General features: G+C 36.1%; 1 protein-coding gene and 1 pseudogene across 14 annotated transcripts in view; one reads left to right on the top strand and one right to left on the bottom strand.

The window, feature by feature from the left end:
- Akap13 (A-kinase anchoring protein 13) overlaps nucleotides 1-23,958 on the bottom strand; it is a 332,605-nt gene that overhangs the window by 86,129 nt on the left and 222,518 nt on the right. For all 14 annotated transcript variants that reach the window (XM_087188505.1, XM_013075077.3, XM_021264786.2 and 11 more), the window contains 2 exons: nucleotides 12,576-12,651; nucleotides 7,328-7,464 (listed from right to left, as the gene is read on the bottom strand). In XM_087188505.1, coding sequence (XP_087044631.1) covers nucleotides 7,328-7,464; nucleotides 12,576-12,651 — 213 coding nt within the window. The remainder of the gene's footprint in view (nucleotides 1-7,327; nucleotides 7,465-12,575; nucleotides 12,652-23,958) is intronic.
- LOC147824876 (large ribosomal subunit protein eL31 pseudogene) lies at nucleotides 16,244-19,205 on the top strand (annotated as a pseudogene).

The following is a 23,958-nucleotide window of genomic DNA, read 5'->3' as shown; positions in this document are numbered from 1 at the left end:
TTCGTTTTTGCATTCCTGATAGTAAGAGTCATATGGTATAATATTTTACACAAGTATTTTTACTATACTCGATTCTTATTATGAACTGGAGGCTGTTACTTAAAAAAAGAAGTTCAATTATTAAATACTAAGGCTCTGAATCTAAGGGCAGCACTAAACTACTGTTTGCCAAGAATTTTTCCATGTTGTAGAAACAGTTTCCCAACTTTATGTCTTTACATCATCCCTGCAGAACAGAAAATAGCCAGAGGCCCAGCCATGAGTCAAAGCTAGAATATAATCATAGTCTTTCTATAGGCTAGGTACGTTGACTATGGCTAAGTCACTTTCTTCATTTTGCCTTTCTAGACTTAAACAGATTTAATAAGCTTAAGATGTAAAGAGGTTATAAATTAATAAAAGGCCTGTTGAGAGGCACTGTCTGTTTAAATTATAGATGACAGAGAATAGAAAAAAAGCAAAGATTTTATAAATTTTGTGGGTTTTTTTGGGAAAGAAAACTTTTCCAGTCCCTGAATCCATTAAAAATAAAGTTATTACATTTACCAAGTAAGGAACACAAAAACTATTACTTCCTCCATTTCTCTCTCGCCTCCCCCATATCAAATTTGAGGAAAGATGTCTTCCATTTATATATTAGAAAACAAGTTATGGGTTCTGACATAAAATGTTCCATGCCTAAGTCCCCCTCTTCTGAGTTACTTATCTTAAAATGTCTGATAAACAAATGACTTCTAGGTATTTAGGATATTACTCTGTGCTTTCAGGAGAAAACAGTGCCAGGGAAATGAGATCAGTTTAAGGTATTTCATTTGCACTTAGTAAAAACTAGGTGATATTTCCAGTCTTATAAAGCAGATGGCCAAAACATAATTTAAGGTTTTATTCTTCTCCTTTAAGCTGCAGTTTGTAGGTGGGACTGTAGTAAGAACAAAGGTAAATAAAAGTAGAAAAGACCTATGAAGGTAGTCAGAAGAGAACTGAAATGGGTGAGAGTTGTATATGTATACAAGGAAAGGGTCTAGGAAAACTAGATTTGGTCTATTCCTGACACTGACACATAAATCCTTCCTCCCCTGAGTTTTTATAATTGGTTTTCCTCCTGCATTTGGGGGAATGGAACACATAGACAAAAATATCATCTCTATCAAAGGCTCTTTTTCCTTTGTGCTTGCCTAATTCTGAAAATCTGCAAAAGGCATCAGGCTAGTGAAAGTACCTATGAGTCTAAGAGAGGGATGTTTGCACAGAATGGTCCTCTACTCCAAGTCATTCAAAGACCTTGGTGGGCCTGCTCACAAACACCAGTCTTAATGGACAGCTCCATCTTGAGAGGCAGAAGCTGAGCCATTAAATGACTGAAGGATACCGGTCTGCTTAATTTCAGAAAAAATAAACTAGGCAGGTTAGAAATATAAAATTAAATAGCTAAAAATTAATGAAAAGGTATAGATAAAATGATGTTATCTAAATGCTGTTAGAAACTTACTATTTATAAAATATATGCATTAAAAATAAGTTTGAGCTGGTTACTCTTCACATATGGGGCTCTATGTAAGTGATGTATAGTCTTCTTTTAACCCTTGCAACTAGTTGATTTAATAAGTATTCTTTTTCTCATTTTATAGGTAAGAAATCTGAGGTTCACTGAGCTGTGGACACTACAAATGCTAAAATTAAAACAATTATAACTGTTGATAAGGACATGAAACAACCAGAATTTTCATATCACAAGGCCCTATAAAAAATGGTACAATCTGTTTGGAAAAAGGTATGTTTCTTATACGACTAAACTTATACCTACATATGGCCTAGAAATTCCACTTCTAAGTTTAGTTGAGAAATGATATTATTTAGATCCCATTTATATGATGCTGTCAAACAAGGAAATTAATCTTTGGTGGGGAAAAAAACTTCGTTACTTTTGGAGGGTTTGAAGGGAGACTGGCTGGGAAGGGACATAAGGAAACTTTCCAAAGAAATGCTTACAGTCTCTCTCCTGGTGTAAGTCTGGGCAAAAATGGTGAGTGAAAAATAATTTATCAAAAGTCTTTGAAAAAAAAAAAAAAGTCTTTGAATCCTCAAGAGAGTGTATTTCATTGTATGTAAATATTACAAAAAGGCCAGGGATTTAGCTCAGTGGTTCCGCTGCCTGCTTCGCAAGCACAAGGTACTGAGTTCGATCCCTGGTACCAAAACAAACAAACAAAACAAAAAACAAAAAAACTATAAACAAATTCTAAATACTCAGAGGTGAAATGCATTAACATATGTACCTTATTTTGAAACACATTAAAGAATTCAGTGGACTTGTGGATAGACAGATGGACAGACAGGAAGTTATACAAGGAAGTAAATGCAATAAAAATTACAGAACTGGGAGTTTGGTATATGGGTGCTCATTACACAATTCTTCAATTATTCTAAACATTTTAGTGTTTTTATGATAAAACATTAGGAAATGATACCTGCCTGGCTTTTATTTAAGCGCGCACACACACACATTCAACACACACAATAACTTTAAAAACAAATGTAAAGTTTATCCTGCTGATCTAAGGAATAGAAAGATCTTAGGAGCAAGCAAATAAATATTCTCAAGAACAAACACGACATTCTTAATGTTCACCATAGTCACATTTATCAGGGGGCATACTGAATGGAAAGAAGGTTAAGATGAGGAGTTCACAACAAACACAGGCTGTTAAAAGAAATCTCTGTGAGACCAGTCATACAAGTGGCTACAGGAAGTGATCTAATATACCACTCACTGTTCACAGAAAAGAATGTTGCAATGCGTTGTCTACAGATTATGTTTTTAGACAAGGAAGAGAAGGGTTAGGCTCTGGGAAGAAATTGGAACATTCTAGCATTGTGCAGCATTTGTACAAAGGACCACCGAGATTAAGGACATAGCTGAAGTCCTATCTACCAGTACTATGCTTCACTTTTACAAGCAGGTTTGTAGAGACTGAAAGCAAAACAACAAAATATGCAAAGATTTAGAGTTAGGCCTAGAAGCAAGTGGTAATTCTATTACTTGGTGGCTAAACAGTTTGGGATAAACTACTTGACCTATCAGAGCCTCTATTTCCCTCAAGGGCATGAAGAGGAAAACAACGCCGACTTACCAGGGATTCTGGGCATATGAAATAAGATCAAAAATGTAAAAATTTTATTTTGGTGCTCTGTGTACACTAAGTACTCTGTCAGTGTTATTCTGTCTCTCTCTTTTTCCTTGTGTAAGTAGTAAAAGTAGAAATCTCTTGGTTTTTATTAATGCTAGAAATAGCATTTATTCTACAGCTTCTCTGGATCACAAGCCACTTTGGTAGAATGGAAATACTAAAGAGAAAAAAAGCTGTCTGTTCCCTTCCCAGGCCATTCAGATATTCTTACACATCTACGAATAGGTGAAAGTGCATCCACCATTTCTGGTTTTCGCTAGGCACCTGGTATGAAATGTAGGTGGAAGTTTATTTGGGGGTGTACACTTACTTCAGTTTAAAAAATTATCATTTCTCTCTAGTCTTCCTTTAAAAAAAACTTCTATCTAGCAAAGGCTATTTGTATGAACAATATCCTAAATGGTTTTGGCAGATTGAATAAAAAGATAAAATACAGAAAATTCTAATTTTCCATAGGTTAAGTAAAGTATTCAATTTAGTGATCAGAAATAATTATCACTGCAGAGATTGGAACAGCCAGGGACAAGCTGTCATGTTCCCAAGAGTTAAGCAACCAAGTATTTCTTAAGGAAAGCAATTCAATTTTTTAAAACAAAATTTTAACATTATCAAATATAAACAAATGTTTAACACATCTCTCTGAATACATGACCCAATTTCAGCCATTATCACCAGGTCCATTTTAAAACTGGAATTTAGAGATACTATTTAGTCTGTTCATATCAGACACAGCAATGTTTTTAAGAGACATGTACTTTCACAATGGTATTCCCCCTGGGGACAAAAGAAATCTTTACAATTTTTTCAGAGACACAGTGGAAATTACCTGAATTCTTATATTTTAAATACCATATTGGTTTTCTTCTTCTTAAATAACTTCAGAGAAGGGTTAATCTTCCAAATGTGTAGAATTTTAACTTCCTAACTCCTTGAGTCAACACTGAAACCAACAACGACAAAAGTCCTGAGGTTTGCACTTGAAAAAGCTTGGGAAGATAAATGAGCACAAGAGAAAGGAACAAAGTGGAAAAGGTTAGGTAAGGACAAATAGGGATGAGAACTGCTGGACAAAAACAAGAGGAAGGTAGAGGGTATCGTCACAGACCAGAACCTCACTATGACATCATTCTTATACCATAACTTCTAAACACAGGGTCATCACACTGTCTTGGATAACTTAATCACCAGCTAACACAACTGCTCTCCTCATTTTCCCAAAGTCATCATAAAACCAGAAGGATCAGCCTTCTTCACAGATGCCACAATGTTTCTGCCACTTCACCCCTTACTATTAAGAAAACCACTTGAAACATATAATTGAGTACCACCTTCCTTCTCTGCAGAGGGAAAGCCCTCTATTCTTCTTAAGGGACAAAACGAAACTTGCTGCAAGCAGGAACAAACACAAGCAAAAGAAAGCAAAAATGGCCCCCCCTTCCATCTGTCACTCCCTTAGCCTCAAATTATATGCAACTGTGAGCTGATTCATGTGGATGGGATTTTCACTACAAGAAGGCTTGGGTTTTCTTGCAAAGATCTAGAGAGTTTCAATTAAGCAGGCTGGATGAAAAGGGGTGATATCATGAGGCTAAGCAGCAAGCTTCAGGCCTCAACACATTAATCAAAATGACTCTATGATTAGATTATACACATGACATCACACAGTCTGAGCTGCGGTCCCTTCCTAACTCACCGAAGAGTGTTCATTGTCATCTCACTTAATTAATTCAAAAGGAACTTTCGTGATTTTAGACGTCAATGCAAGCTTTCAAAACCTACACGTAACTAGCCATGATTCTGCAGAATATAAATTTGGCCAATGCTTTTTTTCTAAGCATTCTGGAGTTTCCGTTTTTCAAAAGGCAATACTTACTCTCCTCTGATCGTGAGTGAAGCTTGTAAGGCTAACCAGACCACAAGTTACCAACAGGATCAGGAATAAGTCAAGAATGTCCTCTATCACTACTTCTATTCAATACAACACTGGAAACATTAGCCAGAGCAATCAGGCAAGAAAAAGAGAAGAGATATGTATAACAAAGGAAGAAGTAAAACTATATTTATTTGCAGATGACATGATCCTTTACATACAAGACCAAAAACTCCAAATAACTCCTAGAACTAATAAATTCAGCAAGGAAGAAGGATACAAAACCAACACACAAAAACCATTGTGTTGTTGTATAACAATAATGAACTTAGTATGAAAGAAATTAGGAAATGATATCATTCAGACAGCTTAAAGGAAAAAATTAAACAGGAACTAACCTAACAAAGGAAGTAAAAGACTTCTATAATGAAAACTACTCTGAAAAAAGAGACTGAAAAGGACATCAAAAAATGGAAACATATCCCTTGATTTTGGTTATGCAGAACCAATATTGTCAAAATGGCTATACTTTCAAAACTGATAATAGATTTAATGCAATTCCAATCAAAATATCAATAGCATTCCTCACAGATCTAGAGAAAACAATCCTAAAATTCATACAGAACCAGAAGAGACCTCAAATAGCAAAAGCAATCCTGGGCAACAAGAGCAAAGCAGGAGGCAACACAATCCCAGATTTCAAGTGATATCACAAAGTTATAGTGATAAAGACAGTATGGTACTAGCACAAAAAGAGGTATGTAGATCAGTGGAACAGAATAAGGATACAGAAGCAACTGCAGCCACATTCAGCCACCATGTGATCCTTGACAAAGGGGCCAAAAACATATGCTGGAGGAAAGATAGCCTCTTCAGCAAATGGTGCTGGGAAAACTGGCTATCCACACGCAGAAGACTGAAGCTAGACTTGGATCTTTCACCATGTACTAAACAGAAATCCAAATGGATCAAAGATCTAAATTAAAAAAAACCTAATCTGCTGAAAGACTGAAGATATAGGCAACAACTCTGAACAGAACCCCATCTGCATAAGAAATATCAAGAATCAACAAATGGAATTATATCAAATTAAAAGGCTTCTGCACAGAAAACAACCAACAGAATAAAGAGATAACCTATAGAATGGGAAAAATAAATTAGCCAGAGACTCCTCCGACAGGAGACTAATATCTAGAATATATTAAAAAGGACTTGAAATAATTAGACCTCTCCCCCCAAATAAAAAGAGCCAATGAAAAAATGGGCAACTGATATGAACAGACACTTTTCAGAAGAGGAAACACAAATGGACAATGAATACATAAAAAAAGTTCAACATCTCTGCCCATCAGAGAAATGCAAATTAGAACAACACTGAAATTCCATCTTACTCCGGAAAGAATAGCTATCATCAAGAAATCAAATAACAGATTGAAGAGGCTATGGGGAAAAAAGGAACCCCTTCTACATCGTTGGTGGAAATGTAAATTAGTACAACCACTATGGAAATGAGTGTGAGATTCCTCAAAAAAACTAAAAATAGAAGTTCCAGTCAACCCAGATATTCCCCTCCTAGGTATCTTACTCAAAGAATTTAGGACATCACGTTACAATGACACATGTTTGCAAGCAGCCCTTATATCCATCAACAGATGACTAAAGAAAATGTATATATACACAATGGAGTACTACTCTGTCATAAAAGATTAATTTAAATCATCTGTAGGAAAATGGATGCACCTTGAGACCATAATGTTAAAATGAAACAAATCAGACATGCAGGCTTAAATATCACATGATTTCTCTTATATGAGAAACTCAAAGTATAAAGAAAAAGTAATAGGTAATAAGAAATAGGGAGATAGGTATTTTGCAAATGGGAAGGGGACCAAGGGGAGAGGAGAAGGGGAGGTAGATAAAAAAAGAATTAAGATATGTTATATACACATACCAATTCCCCATGTTGTCTGTAATTATTACATATTGCAGATATATGCTAATAAATATAAAATTTTTAAATAACTAAGTTACTAGAAGGAGTCACATATTAAGGGAAGTGAGATTCTTTTTTTTTTTTTGGTACTGGAGATCAAACTCGGGACCTTGTGCTTGTGGGGCAGGCAGCGGCACTACTGAGCTAAATCCCCGGCCCAGAAGTGAGATTCTTTGAGAAGACATGAACACGAGAAGAAACAAAGAATAAAGAGTTAAGGAAGGAAAAGTGGGAACATCAGAATTGCTGGACATGAAAGAAAAATACACTCAATACCTTTGAGAAGATGACGCTGTCCATGTCATCACTGGGTGAATGAAAGAGGTCAGAATCACTCCCAGATTCTCTCTGAAGTACACCTTGTTTTGAGGCACATTCTCTGTCCAGTCCAACATCCAACAAGTTCTCACATTCTGAAAAAGAAAATTTATTCAACTGATACTTCCCAAAAGTATTTTTTTACTTTGTATTCATTTCAGAAATTATTTTTCATCCAGAATCTAGGCTTTTTCTCTCTCCTTTACTTTTTGGTCGCCTTGGTGCTGTCTTTCCTGTTTTCCTCTTTCCTTTTTATGTATCAGGAAGGCAGAAAGGACATAGTCAAATCATGTACTAGCTTTCAGCTCTGCTCCTGAAATTCTAGGCTGATACAGTTACTACTGGATACCCATGAGTTGCCATGGGTATTTCTGTAAGATATAGAAAAAAAATGATGCTACCTACAAGGTAATGTCTTCCTCCTGGTAGCTAAACAATTTTTTTTTCATTTGTCTCCAAAAATCTGAAGTTTATTACTACAAAATTATGTGATAGACTTTTTTGACCATTTCAGTTCTGAGACTAAAGTCCTATCTGAAAACTTGCACCTTTCCAAAATAGTGGTATAAAGATCATCTCTAATAAACATCAGAGTATCAAACATATGGGTTTTACTGAGTAATAACAGATTAATTTAAAACCTTTTCTCCCTTAAATAGATCTTATACTAGGAAAAAAACTGGAGTAGAAAATGTATCATCTGGAATCTGTATTCAGTTCAATAACTAGGATGGGAACTCTGATGAACCAATGGGAGGTGCCCCTGACAAAATGATTACACTGGTATGTTGAGAAATCCTCAAGACTTAGCATCTTGAAATTAGCAAGGTATTAAAAAAAGAAATTAGCAAGGTATTTAATCTATTCTTTCCTATTAACTTTGTCAACAAATGGGACATAAGATCTGGAAGCAGTAAGATTATAAAAATACTTACAGATGATAAAACTAGGAATCCAAAGAGTTAATTAGTGGGTGTAAATTAAGCAACCTCAAGAAGTTCAGAAGAGTTATGCCTCTCATACTAGTATTTTAATGTGTGATGCAGACATACATGTGTACTTTATGAAATCTGTAGGTGATATTAAGAAATGAGAAGCAGAGTAGAAAACCTGGCTACCATGCAGTTCTGAACCTCTACCTAGAAGTTCTGGTAAAAAGCAAATTCAAAAGGAGCTAGCAATACACGGAGATCGCAAAATAAACCAAAAACAGAAATAGTTTTAGGCCTTATTAAGAGACTATTACACTACTATAATCCAAAATGAGGATGGTCCTGTACTAAGCAAAACACATCACACAGAATTGTGTTTGTTCCTAGATTGATACCTAATCAGAACAATGACAGACAAAAATAAGGACGTAATAATGAGGTCAAAACAGGGCACATTGAGCTCATGGAGGAGCCTGAAGGAGCTAAAGGCAGGGGTAGATTCCCTCTGTGCCATTTCAGGGGCAGAACAAAGACTACTGCATGAAAGTTGCAGAATGTCACTAATATTATCAGGGATTCTGGGGGTCTCATAAAGTAGTGAGTGTCATTTAATCAGAAGTGTTGCAGCAGAGACTGAAAGACTATGTCAAGATATTACAAAAGACATCTACACAGAAGGGTAGTTTGGACTCATTAACTTCCAAATTCTCTTTTGATTCATAGGTTGTATGCTTAGAAGAGAACTGTGAGAGATTGTTTACATGTAAATTAATTATTAATTGTTTAGAGCTCCGGTGGTGCAACTGGTTAACACCCTGTACTTATACAACTAATAATTAATGAATTGTGTACACTGGACCAGCCAGATAGCTTTGAGGAAGGAGGCAGTGAATTGGCATAGGTTATGAATTGCTTGTCAGCAAAAACACTTCTTTCTTTTTTTTGGTATTGGGGATTGAACTCGGGTCCTTGCGCTTGCAAGGCAGGTGGCAGAACCACTGAGCAATTCCAGGCCCAGCAAAACCACTTCTATTAGGCATTTAGCTGCGTACTAGGCAATAGAAATAGAAATGCTTAGTATGTGTATATGTGTGTGACAGAGGAGGGGGGTCTATTTACAATCTTGTGGTAGAAATAAACATATTAAGAGATAATTTCATCACAGAATTAAGGTATGTCACAGGTAGCAAGGCAGGACACGTAAATTAATCTGAAAATTTTTCAATTAAAAAAATAACCTTAATGTATGTGTTCAATGGGAATAACAGGCCTGCATTTAAAAGACTAGAAATTATGTGTATTCTAGAGGGATCCCTCAACACACACATTTCATAGATTATGTAGTAACTTAAGTGGAAATGGTGGGTTTGTGATCTTTCTATTCCTTTCCCTTTCCCACTTGGAAAAAAAAAAAGAAAAACTCCACTCTGTGGCTGAGGGGAAACAGGGGGCTAGCCAAGAACAGAAAGGGCTGTCACAGCAACCATGCTGAGCTGCTAGCTGGCCAGCTGGCAGTCTAAAAGACCACATCCAAATTCCAGACTGGAAAACAGACCACCACAAGATATCCTAATGGAAAATTCACAGAAAGAGCCAGATTCAGCTCTAGTAGGAACACCTCACCCAAACAATAAATCCAAGCCAGCACAAGACCACAAACCAAACTTGGGATCTCACTGTGTGAGATAATGTTGAATGTTGGGGCAGGAAGAAGGGAAGAGTATGAAAATGGAGCAAGGGAGACAGAGAGACCGAAAGACTGAGGGGTGGGGATCCAGAAAGGCAAAGCCAATCTACCCTATGGCATGTGTTGGTAAGTTCACAAAATTAATGAAACTTTTCTTTTCTTCCAACACATCTCTTTCCTCATAAATAGTGATGTAAACAAGAACAAAGAGCCCTAGTTTTAGAGTTAGATGAATTTGGCTTAAATCTAAGTACTTACAATAAGAAAGATGCCAGGCAACTGGTAATTTAAGCTCCTATGACTCCATTTTCATACCAGTGAAATGGGAAGATTAGCAACTCCCCAAAGAGTTGTAATTAACAGAAATAATATACACAATAGAGTAACCATATCTGTGATACAGGTACCTAATGAGATACATTATGAGTGTGAGATAATAATAAAGTTCAGGCTTCACTAATCTTTACTGTGTGGTTTTTTTTTTGGTACTGGGGATCAAACTCAGGACCTTGTGCTTGCGAGGCAGGCACTGGCACCACTGAGCTAAATCCCCGGCCCTTAAATAGCTAGATGGTACACTGAAGGTAGGCACAGTGGGCACAAGTCCATTTTTATGGCTCATACATAAATCTGTCTATAATTTTTGGGCACTGAGTCATTAACTTTTTAAAAGCTAACAGAACATTCACTTTTCAAACTGTTATCTGGTCATTTAGGCCTAAAATGACAGACATACACAACATGTCTAGCTGTGTAGCAGGATATACCATCTAGGTATGCATAGGTACACCTCATGATATTCACATGATGTTAAAATCACCTGATGTACTGTATTTCTCAAATGTATCTTCATCTTTAAGTGACAGTACTATATATGCTAACAAATTGTAGTTAGAATAATGTAGGAAAACATGCCAACAACATCCACTGGGCTTTGTTAAACCATGCTATTTATAATTGTATCTTGTATTTATCCAATACTGAAGAGTATGCAAAGGGATTTTAAGATATATTATCTCATCTGATCTAACTCTATTGTTTTCCGGAGAGTATTTATAAAATAAAGTAAAAAAAAAAACAAAACAAAAAAAACCTGGAAAAAAAAGCACATACTTGAGACTCACAAAAAAATAAAACTAGGATGAGGGAGTCTAAACAATTCAAGATTATGCCCCGAGGAAAATAGTTATGTGGTTCAACACCATTTCTCTAAAGGAGTAAATTAAATATTCAATTTGTGAGACAGCTTCATTTAGTCTTTACATGGCAGTTTCACTGCTTAAGTGGTTGTAAGTAATTATACTTTTAAGAAAAAAGCTCCAAGCAGTTTAAGAAATCAAAACATAGTAATATTACTTCTAACACGGTAGACTGTGGAGACCCTAAGTTTAACTATAGCATAATATCCTTTAACCACTCTTTCAGAAGTTTAGGGAAAAATACTTTGCATATCTGCTTTCAATAATTCCTTTGTAGTAAAGCCAGAGTTGAGAATTAGTAGGAAATCTCTTTGGACATAGAGGATTTAGATAGCTTGTTTTAAAATTTAATATGACTGTAGGGTACCTACAGTTAAACTGCTCCTAAAAAGACTAGCAAAAATAAAGACAAGGCAATTTTTAAAGCAGAGAGTAAAAACTGGAAAACAGCTTGGTTAGGTTAAGCAGACTCAAGCATCCAGAATGCAAATTACTAGTATTCACTTAGCTGTAGGATCAGGCACAGAGAAATATAATTACTCACCATTTCATCTGTACAATATCCTTCAGTGAAGCAAGATAGTAATATTTTACAGATGGGAGACAATGAAGCACACAGACATCAGGGAACATACTTTACGTCACAGAGAGTTGGTGGCTGAACTTGGGTTCAAAGTTGGGAATCCTAACTAACCACAAATCATGTGCTGTGTCTTAACAAGCAAAGTCTTAGGAGAATTTTTCTTCCATCTATTGTTACTAATACCTCATAGTTGGTAAAGGAAAGACTCAATTTCTGACAACACTTCGAAAGTGTAGTGGTTCTCAGCCTTGGCTACTCAGTAGGTTAACCAAAGAAACTTAGAAAGATTCTGATGCCCAGGTCACAACCCACTCCAATTAAATCAGCATCTTGGGTGGAGGATGAGGGAGGGTGAGCCTAGGGATCAGTATATTTTTAAAGCTTGCTTGCTTGTGTAATTCCAATATGCAGCTGAAATTGAGAACTACAGGTTCACACACACACACACACACACACACACGTGTGTATATATGTATTATATATAATTTTACCAGATGAAAAACTTATGTAAATACACAGCACCAGATACCTTCACAAATAAATAATCAATCATGAAGCCGCAAGTCTCTTATTACCAAAATAAAAATTAAGGAAATTACTTGTGTTCATCTTCAATCATGAGACAAAATGGCTATAAACCCATATCATACATACCCCTTCCTCTGATTTACTGTACAATATGCTAAAAAAGGGCAGACCTCTAAATGAAATGATCTATTATTAGAGTGGGACTGTGGCTCCAGAAAAATGGACATTTTGGATGCAGTTACTCAGTAAAATCAGAAGATGGAAAATCTCTGCTCACCCGGGCTCTGTTTGGAGGCCAAAAGAGATGGTGCAGCTGGGCATGGCTCTAATGTACACCAGCTTTCACGGTTTATCTGAAAAAGAAAAACAATTTGCTTCAGACACTGAAGTAATGTGGGATAACTTAACAACTGCTAAGAGTTTATGTGCTGCATGAACCAAACCCTTCCGCCTTTTAACAGTTCATTTCAAAGTAGTTAAAATTATGTCAAGGAAAAAAACCAACAAGCAAGCAAACTACAACATAATCAAAGCAGTCCAGACAATTAAAATTCTGAAGAGCCTATCAATAGTCATACCAAAGCAATAAGGAAAGACAAAAAGAAGGCCATGGTGCAGGCCAACAGTGGAATGAAGAAAAAGTTAACAGATGAAAATGGCCAAATACTGAAATACATATTTGATGTTCTAGTTCATAGGCTAAAAGAAAACATACTACATATTTTTCAAGTTTAAAAATACAAAATAATTTTCATTTAAGAATTAAATGCCAGGTATCATGCTAGAAGTTCTGCATTTATTATCTCACCAAATAACCAAAATAGCTTCAAGAATTTTGTATTATCTCTATTCATCCTAAGAATATACTCAGGTGTTGTTGAAATACTTTAATAAGTAGCACAAATGGCACTGGAATGTGAGTCTGTGTGACTCTACAAAGCAAGTATCTACCTTTCTCCCAAAATAGCTATGTTTTAAAAAAAAAACCTTTAAAACTCCCCCAAATCTTAACATTATAACCTTTCACTTTTATTAACTTTGAAATAATAGAATTTAAAAAAATTATCCTTAAAGATTTTAACACTTCCCTCTCAGTAACTGATAGCAAAATGGTAAGAATACAGAAAATTTCAAAGACGTCAACCATTATGCCCTAACCAATAAATACAGACCACTCCAGCCAATTTTTAGCAGAATGTACATTCTTTTCAAGTGCATCTAGAATGTTCATATTTTTCTGGCATAAAACTAATCTTAAAATACATAAAACAAAAACTACACATTCTGTGGCACGTCTCAAATTTAAGAGGATTAAATCTATTAAAAGGATATTCTCTGACCACAACAGTATGAAATGAGAAACAAAAAAAAACCCCACTGAAATATAAAAACTCAAAATTGATTATATAACTCAAAAACTCATTATATGTATACATATTAAAGCTAACATTATAAAAGTCTACAGAAAACACAGGAGAACATTTTCTTGTGACTTGAGGTTGGGCAAATATCCATTAGTCACTACGTAATTAACAGCATGAAAAAAATATAAATTCAACTACATCAACACTAAAATCCGGCTCCTTAAAAGCTATTGCTAAGTAAATGAAAAGGACAGGGAGAAAATATTTTTCAAAGGCACCAATCTGCTAAAAGACTCTATTCAGAACATATAAAAGCAAAACAAAAGCTGGGTGCAGTGGCATTTGCCTGTAATCCCAGCTCTTGGGAGGCTGAGGCAAGAGGATCACAAGTTTGAGTTCTACTTGAGGGTCTGGGGTATAGCTCAGTGGGAAGATCATGAGTGTAATCCCCAGGACACAGGAAGGTGGGTGTACACTACAATAATAAAACAACACTGTTTAAATGGATAAAAAACTTAGATAAACATTTCATCAAAAAAAGATAATGAATGCCAAATACACAAAGAAAAAGATATCCAAATGTTACTCAATAGGAAAACACAAATTAAAACCACAAGCAGATACAACTACACTTCCATTAGAAGAGTTAAAATTAAAGACTGATGATACTACTGTGTTAACAAAGATGTGGAACAAGTGGAGCATGAAAATGTAGCTAAGAGAACGCAAAATAGTACAGCCACTTTGAGAAGTAATCTAGCAGTTCCTTATGTCAAACATACACTTATACACAATATAACATCCTGCTCAGGAGTATTTACCCCCTCCAAAACAAAGACATTTTCATATGAAGACTTACACTGGCATTTTCATAGCAGTTTAATTCATGCCAGACCCAAACTAGTACCAGCTCAGAGAAACACACTATAGTATCTTCATACAATTTAACAGATTCACAAAAAGAAGTGATGAACTACTAATTTAAACAATATGGATTAACCCCCAAAGCACTGTTATAAAAGAGGAAAGAGGTATATACAAGATTACCTACTGCATGGTTCTATCTACATGATATTTTAGAAAAGGCAAACTGTACTGTCAGAAAGCATATTAGTAATTAACAGAGACTGGAAGGGATTACTAATCAAAAAGGAATAAAAGGGAACTTCTGAGCTGATACATATATTCCTGAATGATGGGGTAGTTTGCTAAAATGCATCAAACTGCAAACCTAAACTGGTGGCGGTAGTGGTGTTTGTTTTGTTTTGTGGTGCTGGGGATTGAAGCTAGGACCTTGTGCATGCTTGGCAAGCATTCTAACACTGAGCTATATCCCTGAACATAAGCTGATGAATTTTATTGCATGCAAATAATGTCAAGTATAAAATATAAAATAAATTTTAAAACATGAAATATAAAATATAGCACACACTTAAGTTTTCATAACCTTCTAATCTCATTAAAACTAAAAATTCATCTGTAATACTATGAGCTTCTAAACAAATTATCAGGTACTTGAATATAATGATCAACGACAAAATCTGAAATTTTTTTTTTTCTTTTTGGTACCGGGGATCGAACTCAGGACCCTGCGCTTGAGGCAGATGCAATGCCACTGAGCTAAATCCCCAGCCCAAAATCTGTAATTTTCCTTTAATGACCTTTAAATATAGAATGTACCCGGTAAATTCCTGAACACTTTGCTGAGAAGATACTAATCTACTCTGCTGATAAACATCAATACTTTTACTGACTATACTAAGAAGGATAGACAGAAAGCTGGGGGATATTTTTTTTCAAATTATAACTGACAGTAGAAGAAATGAATTAAATCAATTTCAATAACTGCTTAGGAATAACAGAATAACCATACAGTCTAGAATCATATGAAACAAAACATCATTTGCTCATTTCTACTATTTCATTATCACACAGAAGAAAGAAACAAGGGCTGGGGTCTTTGTCAATGTTTTATTTTCTAGTTTGCTGGAAAATGCCACATATTTGAAAGCGGTTCTAAATGTAAGGAAATGTTCAGCAGATTCCCTGGGATTATACAAAATATCCTGTCCAAAATGTAATTTGGATATGCACAATAAAGAAGTAACCACAAATTCAGGAACTTTACTATACCCTATTTACATCTTTAAATGAATTAAAACAAATTTTCTTAAAAAAAAAAACTTCAGATGATTTTCTCATTTAAGTGGATTTCATTTAAAGTGAGCCAAATTTTACTTATTGTAAAATAAACTTCTCTGCTAAGAGTTAGACCAGAACCTTCATACTTCAATATGAAATTACATTTCAAATTCTGAAGGGAAAAAACTGTATGCCTCTGCCTTTTATTCCTATAATGGAAACAGGTTGCTTGAATAGAGCAACAAATTTAGATAGTTAATAGAAACTTTAAAAAGCTTAAGGAGCCTTTTAATAAGTGAATACAGAAATAAATCACTCTGGATTATCATAATATTGCTCTCTCCTTCTTACACATGATTCAACAATTTTCAACCCACACTTTAAAATTCCATAAATTAGAATTCTTCTATTACTTTTTCAATACCTCACTTGTTATTCCATGGCCAATGGGTAAATATTCTTTGCGTTGAAGTATAGCTTTCCATATTAATAACACTAGGTATTTTCCCGTCATTTTAGACCATTTTGTATTACATAATGTTCCACAGTTTGCAAAATAACATAAAACAAAAAGAATAAAGTTAAAATGAAATAAAATCTCTTTAAATTAATACACTATGTGATGAGAGCTATCAGGGTAGGGAAATCATTTCCCAATGGGACTCTTGCACCTCTACAGGTCTTGTGAGTAAAGGCACCAATTGTCCTTCTATTCTAAACTATCTTTCCAAGAATGTCTGTGTGTCACACAGTCTTGGAAGATAAACTGTTTCCTTCTAAGACAAAAGGCAGGTCTGTTTACTGTCCAGAATGGCAAAGATAATGTCTCCATGTAAACCAAGGTTACACCGGTGTACTACCCACTATAAAAATATAGGTTTCTTAAGGTCTGGGTTTCTCAGCGCTGACATCTACCTGAGCTGAACCCCTCCCTGTTACCTTTATGGACCTTGGGAAGCAAAAAGAACCAACAAGAAGCTGATGCTCATGCTGCCTGGTGTGCAATAAGTAACAAACACATCTGTCTCTGCCCCAGGAGTCTATGACTACAGCCAGCAACCATGAAATTGTCAAGGCTCAAATATCTTGTGAGCTTACAAGTAGGGTAAAAATCTCAGGCCCATCACATTTCTTACCAGTCAGTATATTTTAAACACAGTGGCAACTCACAGTCTCTTGATATGATCATAACAATGGTGAAAAGCTCTAATATTCTATTTTAATTGAGTGGTTATGCTTAAAAGATCATAGATAACTAATATTCCTTTCAAATTCTCTGTAGTTTCTTGAGTTCTTTTTTGCTTGTTTTGAGTCAGGGTCTTGCTATGTATTCCCAGGTAGCTCTAAATTCTGTATGTATCCTAGGCTGGCCTCAAACTCACCATGATCCTTCCACCTCAGCTTCTTCAGCACTAGGATTACAGGCATGCAGCTCCATGCCTGGCAGTTTGTCAAGTCTTAATAGTTATACATCATCTTCATTTCAAAATGTATTTTGTAGGGCCGGGGATTTAGCTCAGGGGTTCTGCCGCCTGCCTTGTGAGCACAAGGACCTGAGTTCAATCCCCGGTACCAAAAAAAAAATGTATTTTGCAATAATTTTAGGTTGACTGAAATAGAATAGATTACTGTAACAATGAACATTCTAGGCATGCCTATAATCCCAGCATGCAGGAGGCTGAGACAGTAAAATAGAGAATTTGAAGCCAACCTGGACAGATGGGTGTAAGTGGTCTTCCACATATCCCTCTCTTACCAGTTTCTCCAGTATCTTTTTTTTTTCTCCAGTATCTTACATAACCACAGTACATTTGTCAATAAGAAGAAAACAACACTGCTACACTGTCATCAACTAGGCACCAGAATTTATTTGGATTTAACCTGTTTTTCCACTAATGTTCTTTTTCTGTTCAAACATCCAGTCCAGGATGGTACATTGCATTTAGGGTGTGTATGTGATGTGTGTATGTATAAAGTTTGCATCTGAACATCTTTTTTGGGATGTAACTTCATATACCATAAAATTCCACCATTAAAAGTGGGTAACTAGGGCCAGAGATTTAGCTCAGTGGTTCTGCTGCCTGCCCCACAAGTGCAAGGACCAGAGTTTGATTCCTGGTACAAAAAAAAAAAAAAAAGTGGGTAACTCAATGGTATTATTGTATTCACAGAATTGTGTAATTATCACTACCTCATTTTAGAATATTTTCATCTTGACAAAAAACCCCTCTATAATCATTAGTAGTCCATGCCCAACCTCAGCTTTTTTCTAGTCCTAGAAAACCACTAATCAACCTTCCATCTCAAACAACTAATTTCATACAAATAGAATCACACATTTTTTTGGTCTTTTTTGTCTGGGTTCTTTAATTTATCAAAATGTTTTCAAGGTTCATCCATGTTGTGGCATGTTATCAATCCTAGATTACTTTAACTGCCAAATAGTATTCCACTGTATGGATACACCTAGATTTTACCTATTTATCACCTGATAGACATTTCTGGCTGCTATGGATAATGATGCCATGAATACTTGTGTACAAGTGGGAACATATGTTTTCATTTCTCTTGATTACATACCTAGGAATGGAAATTGTGTGTTAGGCATACAACTTTATGTTTAACATTTTAAAGAACTCCTGAATTGTCTTCCACAGTGGCTGCACCATTTGACAGTTTCTATACATCCTTGCCAACATTTGCTCGTTCTTGTCTTTTTCTTTATTGTAGCCATCATAGTAGGTGCAACCTTGTTATCTCTTCCTATGATTTTCTTTTAAAATGCAAAATATTTTTAACCTACTGGTTACTGTCTAAGAAAGTACTATTAAGATGCTCATCTTGCTCAGATTGGTTTCCTTTCTTCTTTCATTAAAAAGAAAGCCTTAAAAGAAGGAATAGTAGTAATCTGTCTTGTCCTTCCTTTCCAGTTTGGGCCCCACTCTCAGCAAGAAGGGTGCCAAGAAGATGGAGGATTGTTATGCTATCAATGAGGGGATGATCCAAGAATACACCATCAACATTCTGAGGTGTGTCCAGAGTGAGCTTCAAAAAGTGTGCACTTTAAGGAGATCAGAAAATCTGCCAAGAAGGAGATGGGGACTCTAGATGCCCACACTGATATCAAGCTCAACAAAGTTGTCTGGGCCACAGGAATAAGGAATGTCCCACATCGTATCCATGTTCAGTTATCTAGAAAACGCACCGAGGATGAACAGTCAGTCACCAAACAAGTGATATATACCTTGGTAAGCTATCTCTTTGTCAGTACTTTCGAAAATCTACAGACAATGTATGTAGATGACAACTTTTTGTCAAATAAAGTAACAGTAGTAGTAAAGGAACTTATCCTCAAAGAACTGAGAGTTTATATGAGAGACCTGAAAACAGGAAGTCAGTAAGCTCGCCACAACGTCATGCTCAGTGAACAGGGACAAGAGAAAGGCTGATGTGGAGTGTGTGGTTGTAATTAAAGATGGGAATGAGGCTGAATTCAGATAGTATTACTGCATACAAAATTCCTAGTGCTACATGCATCTCTGGTCAGATAACAAATGGTAAAGACTGGGCAAGAAAATTTATATATAAACACACACACACGCAATATTATGGAATGTAGGTAACTCAAGAGATTGCAGGTAGAAGTCAGAGAGCCACAGCAGATGAGAGCTCCACCAAGAGTAAAGAAGCAGAGGGTCATCAGCATAGTCCACTGTGCTGACTCTTGCAGAGAAGCCAAAATAGATAAACACAAGTTGTCCTTGAATTTGGCATCTGTGATTTTTCTGATGGGCAAGTGAGAGCAGAATGCAGACCATAAAACATCAATGTATTTTCAGGTTCACATCTTTTGAAGTTTACAAGGTACTATCACACAGATTTAACTTACAGCCCCAGGAGAAGGCATGTTGCCTTTTATTTTTTTAATTATTATTATTTTGTGGTGCTGGGTATTGAATTCAGGGTCTCATGCATGTTATGCAAATGCTCTACCACTAAGCTACATCCCCAACCTCCCATGCTGCCGTTGTAGAGGAGAAAACAGACTCAACGAGGCTTGGTGATTGGGGATAGTGTCCTTGTATATGAATCACAATGTATTTATAGCTCTATGTTCTCAAAAGACTGTATGCTTCTTGATAACATTTTTCTTCCATGCATTTCCTCAATGAGTAATTAAGTGTATGGTTCACAGTGGAGACTTCATGAATAATACTTGAATTTATTGTCTTCAGGGATTCAGAAGAAAATTAAAACTGAGAGCTTTAGGATTATGTCTGCTTCCCTTTACTAACCCATAAAAATTTTGAGGCCAAAGGGGTAAAGTAATTTGACCAAAGCAATACTTTAATAGCATTTTGAAACACAGTGAGGATTCGAGGTCTCCTCACACTTTCTGGACACTTCTCATTACCTTCCCCTACAAGTGTCTCTCTTGTTGTTTATTTTGTCTCAGGGCTCAACAGCAATTGTTTAAACAATTCTTAATAGTAATATTAAACAAGTCTGGCAAAGTGCATTGAATAACACCTTTGGGAACTATTTGTTGGAGGACAGGACCATTATTTGACTTAAATAAATAAAGAGAATAAACTATTGAACTAATTAAAATATGGAACTGTAGGTATCAATTTTTTGAACGTTAAAATGCTCTAATTCAAAGAAATGGCTTTTGCTTTGGGGTCTGTCTTTTGCAAGTAGCTTGTATTTTTAGTCACTAACAGTTAACTGACATTGATGTTCAGAGGAGGTCTACGACTCATAAGTACAAGAAACTTCAGTGAATTAGAGTTGATGCACACTGTCGGTTCTCTCTTCTGAATGAGGTTTCATTTACAAACATTAAAAGTAAAGCCTACACTAAAAAATAGTAAAATTTCAGGTAATTTGGGATTTTGCATAAAAGAAAGGATTGGGAAATCTAGCACAAGAAGGCTTCCTAATGCCAATATGCCATTACCTACAAACTGACTGATCCACATAGCTGGCCAGCCAGCATTTATAAAGAACCCATTTTAGGCAAGGGATAGTGTGCAGCAATAGTCAGAAAGGTACAGCTGTAGACATGAGGAATAAAATATGATCTTGATTAGTTTGCACAACAGGTCCCACAGTTTGTAAGTCTGAGGAATCTTTTTAAATTTAAAATGTCACGGGTTACATTGCCTCCATATCACAAGATGATAGATATATGTATACAGAACCATAAGAGGCTATGGATTATCAGATTCAGTGAAATAACTGTATGAACCATGGCCAGAAGGTTTGAAAATATTAACCTGTAAAGGACAACAGTTACACAAATGACTGAAATCTACAGAAGTTAAAGAAGCACCTAGCATAAGAATAATAATTTTGAGGATTTGAGAAAAATTCAAGGAAAGTGGTAATATATGAGGTAGGCCTTAAAAAGTAGGCAATATGCTTGAGAAGGAGATAGGTAGTTAAGGTGGGAAATTCCACCCACATGGAAAAAAGTATGAACAAAGTAGTTACAAAACTCCAGAGCCGGACTTCACAGCATCTTGTGTCACAGACTTTATCAAGAATATAAGGGATCTAGGAGACATTACCACAGATTTTACAGAATTTAAAAGGATATAGAAAGCATATTACAAAAATCTTTTTTGAAATAAATTTGACAACTTCTAAGAAGTAACTTAGAAGACAAATTAATGAAACTAACTCTGGAGGAAATATAAAATTTGAATATCACCTATTAAAAAAAGTATACTCCTAGCTTGAAAACCTACAATTTAAAAAATGTATAACTGATATTATATTATTAACTGATATTATATTATAACAGGAAGAAAAGGTCTAAAAGAGCAGGGGAATTGGGAGGGGTAGGGGAAGGGGAAAAAGGGAAAGGAAAAAATATGAGAAGAGGAAAAAAATGGAAACAAGGTCTTTGCAAATAGGGAAGGGAGGGCAAGGGAAGGGGAAAAAAAAATAAGAATCAAGAGACTCATGTAATGGTACAAGATCCCAATGATGAATGTAACTGTATTTTATACCTAAAATGTACCAAAAAAGTTAATGGGGGAAAAAAAAAAGAATATAAGGGAAGTCAGGTGGGTGTGGTGGTACACTCCTGTAATCCCAGCACTCAGGAAGGTGAGGCAGGAGGATTGCTGTGAATTTGAGGCCAGCTTGGCCTACATTGTGAGTTCAAGGCCAGACTGAACTATATAATAAGACCTGTCTCAAACAAAAACAAACAAAAAACAATTTAGGAAAAATAAAAGTGTGCCATTTAACTTTTTTTTACAAAGCCAGGCATGGTGGTGTATGCTTGTAATTCTGGCACTTGGGAGGCTGAAGCAAGTGGACAACCATGAATTTGGCTCATGGTCTACTTTGTCTGGCTTACAAAGTGAGTTCAAAGTCAGCCTAAACTACAGAGAGATCCTATCTCAAAAAGAATGAAAGAGTATAAGGAAAGTTAGGCCCGTAGCCTACACCTGTAATCCTAGCACTTGGGAAAAGCTGAAGCAGAAAGGTTAAGAGTTCAAGGCCAGCCTGGGCTACAAGGCAAAACTGTCTCATTCATTAACAAATAAACAAATAAAAATACAATGGACCCTCAAGTTATGACTGGCCTGATAGAGGAACAACTTGAGTTATAACTGGAATTTTAATTTTAATTTACAACTGAAGTCGAGTTATAACCCGAATGCTAGCTGCTTGTGCTTCCAAATAGTCTCAGATACAGATCTAACCCTTAAAGAGCTCTGGAAGGAACATTACAACATCCTTTCCTGTGTGGGGTTAACTGAGAAATCCTGGGCCAGTGTCTCTCTAAGGCACTGAGATCTGCCTGTGTACAAGAAAGAGACTCTGAAGGCTATGTAGAGGCTGAGCCTTCAGTTGACCAACCTGAGTGAGTTACCAACCAGCCCTGGAGAACAAATTGAGTTTGTTAGTTAAAGGTCCACTATAAATTTTTAAAAATCTAAGAAAAATTATGGAGCTCTCAAAAGGAATACACATGTGTCACAATCAAGGGCTCTGGTGTCTAGGCTCATGACACAGATTAAAGGTGTTTTAGATTTTTTGTCACAAGTACAAAATGCCCAATGGTATCCTGAGGTATAAACAAAGAGTAAGAATGGGAGATATGGCTACAATGAAATTCAGCTTTATCTGTAGCAAGGGTGGTACCCACTAATTATACAAGTAAGAGAATGAAAAGATAAGTATTATACTTAGAAAATAAATCTAGAAGTATAGAGATAAAATGGGATACTGGGAAGGAGAAAGGAAACATGGGGAATCTGGTAGACAAAGATTAGTTAGGATGAGTACAGCCTAGTCTAGTCTAGAGGCAGTGTGCACCCCGACTGGGAAGGTGTCCTTTCGAGCACAGAAAAAGGTGTACATCAGAGACCAGGTAGAAATGGCAGAATCTACAGAAGTACGAGCAAAAGGACAGGTCAAAGATCCACAACGAACAGATACAGGAAATTCAGAGGAAGGTGGATGGACTTTGACTATTTTAAGTTTGAGGTGTCAACCTGTCTTGCAAAAAGGTTAAACAAGGTTACAAAGATGAGATAAAGGCTGGGTGTATTTTCACTTGTTCTTAAGGTACCAGGTAAAAGTGTGCGCCAGGATAGAGCACAGGGAAGGTACATGTGAGGTGGCAATTCATGTTAGATAACACACATTTGAAGATTGGAGCACCTCAGAAGAAGGCTCATACTTGCTGGCTTCTTACAAACAGCACAAAAGTGTGCATTAGGGAAACATAAATCAAAACCACAATGAGATATTACTTTATATCCATTAGGTTATTATTTTAAAAATAGAAGAATGAAAACAACGTGTTGGTGAGAATGTAGAGAAGCTGAAGTCTCCATGCACTGCTAATAGGAATATGGTACAGCTGGGGATTTAGCTCAGTGGTTTCGCCGCCTGCTGCACAAGCACAAGGACCCGAGTTCGATCCCCGGTACCAAAAAAAAAAAAAAGAGAGCACCGGAATATGGTACAGCCACTGTGGAAAGAGTGTGGCCATTCCTCAAACAAAGAGATACCTTATGACTCAGCAATTCCACTTCTGGGAATATACAAAAGAACTGAAAGGATCCAAACATAGTGGTACACCAATGTTCACACCAGCATTATTCAGACTAGCCAAACAAAACAGCC

The sequence above is a fragment of the Heterocephalus glaber genome, unplaced genomic scaffold, assembly GCF_053883595.1.
Source record: "Heterocephalus glaber isolate CG9 unplaced genomic scaffold, H.glaber_assembly_v1.0 deba00001531, whole genome shotgun sequence".
Lineage (NCBI taxonomy): Eukaryota > Metazoa > Chordata > Mammalia > Rodentia > Bathyergidae > Heterocephalus > Heterocephalus glaber.
This window is presented reverse-complemented; position numbering and strand designations above follow the sequence as displayed.